At 42.8% G+C, this 6,000-nt stretch overlaps 1 protein-coding gene across 4 annotated transcripts in view; it reads right to left on the reverse strand.

Moving 5' to 3' along the window:
• neto1l (neuropilin (NRP) and tolloid (TLL)-like 1, like) overlaps nucleotides 1-5,555 on the reverse strand; it is a 75,001-nt gene extending 69,446 nt beyond the window's left edge. For all 4 annotated transcript variants that reach the window (XM_028970402.1, XM_028970401.1, XM_028970400.1 and 1 more), the window contains exons 1-4: nucleotides 4,823-5,555; nucleotides 4,246-4,299; nucleotides 3,977-4,111; nucleotides 3,217-3,465 (exon numbers count right to left, since the gene is read on the reverse strand). In XM_028970402.1, coding sequence (XP_028826235.1) covers nucleotides 3,217-3,465; nucleotides 3,977-4,111; nucleotides 4,246-4,299; nucleotides 4,823-4,850 — 466 coding nt within the window. In that variant the 5' untranslated portion in view covers nucleotides 4,851-5,555. The remainder of the gene's footprint in view (nucleotides 1-3,216; nucleotides 3,466-3,976; nucleotides 4,112-4,245; nucleotides 4,300-4,822) is intronic.
• Nucleotides 5,556-6,000: the final 445 nt, after the last annotated feature.

A 6,000-nucleotide genomic window follows, 5' to 3' on the forward strand; every position in this document is an offset into this window, starting at 1 on the left:
ACATTTATTTCCCTCGTAGTCTATCACTTGTAGCACACCAAAAGAAAGTCGGGCTTTTAAAAAGCTGTACTTGTGGAGTCAGAGTCTGTCAGACTCGGGCGGGGTCAAGAACGACTTATTAGGTCCAATTACAGCTCTAATAGGGGTCAAAGAGTTTGTTCTTTAGGAAATTTGTTTGTTAGGAAATATTTTTTGAAAAAGCCAAAGGTATATAAACAGTCAGTAGTATTCAAATCACTGCGATGCAAAAAAAAATTGAATTTAAAGAAGAATATTTAAAAGACAATTTTGAAAATCTGATGACAACAGCCTGGGAACATATATCAATACTGGAATTAAAAATCAAAGAGCTGGAAGATCTAATATAGAAGGACCATCAGAAAGCAGCACAAGACGAAACTGTGCTCCAGGCGAAGCAAAAAAGAAGCATTCTCGAAAGTGAAGTAAAAAACCTGTATTGTCATATTGAAACACAGTGTTCCCAGATGGATATAGCCAATGAAAAGGTCAGAGAGCTTAAAGAGGAAAAACATTAACTGAAAAGCTAATTGATATCCATGCTTGCATTGGCAGAAAAAGAGGATAAACAAGAATCACTGGATAAAGCATGAATGTCTGGTGTGACTTAGCAGATGTGTGACACAAGGACACTACCCAGATTCATGCTAAAAAAATAATTGTGAATTATGGAATACAAATGAAAAGATCAGAAGTCTCGAAGAACAGATAGCACAGATAGCACAGCTACCACTGGCTCCCATTGAGTTCAAATCCTTGATGCTCGCCTACAGCCTCTGTCACCATTTCTTCTTCTGTTTATTTGATTTCTGAGCTGAAACTGTAAAGGGTCAAATTAAACAGTCCACATACCAAGATCTTATAAACTACTTATAACACATCACACTAAACGATTATGTCTTTCACTCATTTTATTTCACAACCAGTCAATAATCTAATTTATCCATCTTTCAAATATGTGTCACATTAATCGCATCTGGGTCAGTCTAATTTCAGGACTGTACCATTAAAAAAAAACTTAAAGAAATGCTAACGCATAATGGAAAGTTGCACTCTCTCTCTCTCTCTCTCTCTTTCTGTAACTAATACAGCCTTGCAATATCTACTGATCGCATGTTCCTCTTCAATCCTCTACCACTGTGCTGACTTGTCTCTTTCTACGATAAAACGCTTTCTCATCTCTGTTCCAACAAATCCATGTAAACTCCTAGTAAAAAGGAAATTTCCTAACAGTGTCACAAATTCAAATACACCTTTTCTGAGAGTTTCTCACTCACCGTCTGATTTAACATATATAGATGATTGGTCCCAAATTGTGTTTTAATTTTAATTTTCTGAAGACGCAGAGGAAGCCAAGTCTCATTTATCACCTCTGATTAGTGTTCTCGCAATCCCCTGCTTTTGATTCGTCTGTTGTACCATCTGCATTAGCATGTGTTACCATTGGCTGAACCACAGCAGATGTACTCTCCAGTTTTCAAGCATCAAGTTGAGTGAATTCATGACTTTTATCTCCTTAATTATGCAAATCATATGCCACAGATATTCCTTATCAAGACATGGAAGCTGTGTTTTCTCCCGCAATCTGGAAGGGACTGATGCACATAGTGAGAGCAGTTTCTGACTCCCTCAGAGGGTTTCATCACGTCTTAGAATGATTATATTTACATTAATTTATTTAGCTTTAAGCAACTGCTACTTCCGTTCACTAATTACAATTCTGTCCCCCGGGAGCCACTCAGGGTTGGGGCCCTTAGTAGCCCAGTTCCACACAATAACGATATCAAATGGAGACATGCAAACATAGTCACACAAACGTAGACTCCTATTACTACAGACATTTGCTGAGTCCAGTATATAAAAGTAAATATTGTAATAGATATTATTTCCTGTGTGTGTGTGGGAAGGGCAGCTTGGCTGAGATTTTTGGGGGGCCTTGACCTGTAAAATTGACCCGATATGGCCAAGTCTCACCCTCATCCTCTATACTACACCAGATACTCCAAGCATTTGGTTCACAAGCGGGTCTGTATAATGCAGCCTCAGTTCGTCGCTATCCGCTTCAATCAGCCCCGCTGAAGCTTGTGGTATGCAAATTCACACCATGTGGCTTTACGATAACCAGGATGCATGCTCGCCACAAAGCAACACACCAAGTTGTCCGTGGGATCATCTGAGCCCTATGTGAGCTGACAGACATGCATAGTCATTTATTGTCATATACATAGCATGACAAAAATCAGGAATGTGATGCAAATTAAGTGTGTATATATTGCATTTAACAACGTCCCTCAAGAAATTTCACATGCTTGTTGCTCTTTTGCATTTCTTTGTTGATTCTATGATGTGAAATTGTAGAAGGAAGTGGAGGAGAAAAGTCATTATTTTCTCTTTTTTATGTATTTCATTTCATCATGTATTTCTTTAGCAGTAATTATGGTCGGAGAACGGAAGTCACGCACGTCACTGCCTGATCTGTGATACCTGCCCCATCTATGTGTGCATCAGTTGCTCAGTTTATGCTGATGTGTGGACCAAGCGGAGAGAGACTATGTATAAATGATTATCACATTATAAGTGAATAGATGCTAGTTCACTATAATTCACCATAGTGGCTGTTCAAAGTGAAGGTTTGCATATGCTCTAGGTGGCAGGGGCTGATGGGGGTTTAGGGAGACACAGCTCCCACAGTTGTGGGAGGAGTTAAGGTTTTCTGTTCTTGTTCTGAGTGTGAAGTAAACAAAGTGCAAGTTTTCGAAAGAGAAAAGTGTTGGTGTAATTTCCGGAGGTGCATCCGTGGTCCTCACGTAATGGCAGGGGTCACATTTTCAGCCGAATTACCCCAACAAATTGATCAAATTATTGATTAAATATGTGGAACAGTTGTGGTGATTGGGCAGATTTCACAGGGGTTGGTGCAATTGCATTATCCTGGAGGGACTGTCCAATACTCAATCAATAATCAATTTTTTGATCTAAAAGACTAAAGTGGCATGTTGAAGATGCAATTTTCTATAAGACAATGCGGCATAGTAAATAACGGCAGTCCAGTTTTATGGGTTAATCCCTGTATGTTGTGCTGCATTAATGAGGCCAAACACCAGTGAATGAAGAAGCCAACATAAACATGAGTCATAAACTGCAGTCCCAAAACCAATTGCAGGGATTGATTAAAGGCAATAAAAATGTATGCATTACCTGCAGTGAAGTTGTAGTTGGCAGAAAATCCCATGCCTTCCAATTCACCATCGGCAACAAATTTTATCCAAAGGTACCGGCCGCTGGATCTTATGTACGGCGGAGTCTGCTGGCCACAGTAGCGTCCAATGATTGGAGAGAAGCCAAATGGCCCATCTCGGACTTCAATATGGTCAAATTTACATTCCCATGAAGGCTCAATTGAATACTTTTCATCAAAGAACAGATCAATACACTGTCTTGGTGGGGCTGCAAAAAAAGCACAGAGGATTTAATATATACGTTAAGTGATAAACTTTCACACCAAAGATGCAGTGATATGTTTTTTACAATTCAGGTTTTCAGTATGTTCATTAAAGCTGCCATTTAGAAATGATAAATTTGGCAAGACAACACACCCCACACTGCCTATCCCTGGACTGCAGGACATGCTAATTTCCGCAATATAAATCGTCCCACAGACAAGACGCACTCAATGTCCCGAAGGCAAGATCCCTGTATTATCATTCATCAGCCGTGCAGGCTGTGGTCTAAAACGCAAACTGGCAGCAATGAAATAAATAAAAATAACTCTCTCTGCGATCTAATTAGCAGCTAATGAAATGAATGACATTCCTGCATGGTGCAATTCATTATGAAAACACATTCCTCTCTAAAGGTGTCTAAGAAGCTGCTAGTTACCTTTTTTTATTAATCAAAAACTTTATGAAAGTTGTTTCAGCTCTCTGGTTTAAAAGAAGAAAATGATCGAAAGATCTACCTTCAATGATGTAGATGCACTCTTGCTCTGGGGGGTATTTGTTGGGGTAGTTGGGTGAGGTGAAGACGCCCCCCTCTTGTTCCTTCACCCATGTTCCACACTGTCCCGCCGGCTGAGCCCCCGAATCGTTTTTCACTGCGAGCAGAGCGACGTGGCAGCAATGTTAGAGGCTGAGGAAAGAGCATGGAAATGGTGTGGCGGGGCGGGGCGGGGCGGGGCAGGGCAGGGCGGGGGAGTGAGGATGATTCCTTGGTGGCTGAAGCCATTACCTGCTTCCTTCTTTGTTGCCCCAGACGACCCAAGTATGAGAAGACTTGCAACAACTAAGAAAGAATTCAAATACAACATGGCATTAGCGGTGAACGAGATGATATCTGAAGGAAGGATATTTTGAAGGAGTAAGTCACACTGTTCCTTACTTCCATACAGCCTGGAATAAGGTAAATAATGATTTGCATAGTCTTGTTATTCACTTGACATTTTACCACACGTGTCTGTGAAATGTTGGCTCAATTTCGGTCATGTTTGGTCCGCGGAGACCAGCCTAGGCCAGGCAGGGCTTTAGCATTAAGCTACATGCTAATGGCGGGTAACTTTGAGGAGAAGGGATGTGAAATTCTCCCCTAATTCCCCCCAGTAAGTTCAGTGGTTGAGGAAGGGACAACTGGAAGAGGAAATAAATAAACGTCAGCAGCGCTTCAATTCGAAGAAAAGAAGAAGAAAAAAGTGCATTTAATTAGCACGTTCATTAAAACGCAAGAGACGCTTGACATTAGCTGAAAAAACTCAGTATTTCTTTTCATTTTTTTTTTTTAAATACCGCAACATAAGATGATAAAAACTCACCGTAAAGGGATATATGCCCATGTACCATGTCTGTTCCTTTCAGAAGGGTCTTCGAGCTCAACTAATTCCATTTAGATTAAGGAATACTTCAGTTAGGAATTATCGGTGTATCCTGGATTTTTTTTTTTATATATATATATATATAAAAAATATGGCAAACGACTCCTAATCGCCAGTTTGATGTAAATCCCAAACCAGGTCCGAACTGTCGCCCGATTTCCATCCAAACGCTTCCAGACCCCTGTGGTGCTTCGGGTGCCTTGTGAGGATTAATGGGTCCGTCATCAGCCTCCCCGATCGCTCCACCTTTGCAATATTAATCTGGGGGGAAAAAAAGGGATTCAAGGCGAAGGTCCTTCTCAGTTCTGCCCCGATCCACGTTCCCAGCCGAACCCTCCGGTTCGGCGTGCATCCATGCCCGCGGCGCGCATCTGTCTTCTCTCACTTGTTAAAGAGATCAGGCGGCGAGGAGGCAACTTGGGGGGAAAAAATAAAAACAAATAAAATAAAAAAAAAAAGAAGAAAAGTCGTATTCTATAGTTTTCTTCTGCTTTTGCCTCTTTCCATTTGTGTCGACAGAGGGACGCGAGGAGAGCAGCGACAGTCGGTTCCGCTCCTCACAGCACTTCTCCGGCCCGGCCGCTCGTTCACCCGTTCACCGCGCGAGTTGCCGAACGCTCACGGGAGCCACGACGCGGCGAGATCACGCCCAAGACGCCGGTAATCCAGCTGGGGAAGGTGCGTAAAAAAAAAAAAAAAAAAAAAAAGATGTGCGGAAAAAGAAGAAGAAGAAGAAGAGAAGTAGAGGATGTTTCTTTAAGAGCCGCCGCGGAGAAATGTAAAAGGTAAGCAGAAAAACGCACTCCGCGAAGGGAGCGGTGGAGAGAGAGAGACGCGCGGAGGATGGAGGGAGGGAGAGAGAGACGCGCGGAGGATGGAGAGAGAGAGAGAGAGAGAGAGACGCGCGGAGGATGGAGGGAGGGAGAGAGAGACGCGCGGAGGATGGAGAGAGAGAGAGAGACGCGCGGAGGATGGAGAGAGAGAGAGAGAGAGACGTGGCATCCATCTGCGACCCCAGCAGCAGCGGCGGCGGAAGCGGGGACCTGAGGACAGGCAGGCTGCAGTCCGCTAACATGGCGCTGTCGCGCCGCTCCGCCGTGCAAACGAACAAGTGATGG

The sequence above is a fragment of the Denticeps clupeoides genome, chromosome 2, assembly GCF_900700375.1.
Source record: "Denticeps clupeoides chromosome 2, fDenClu1.1, whole genome shotgun sequence".
NCBI lineage: Eukaryota > Metazoa > Chordata > Actinopteri > Clupeiformes > Denticipitidae > Denticeps > Denticeps clupeoides.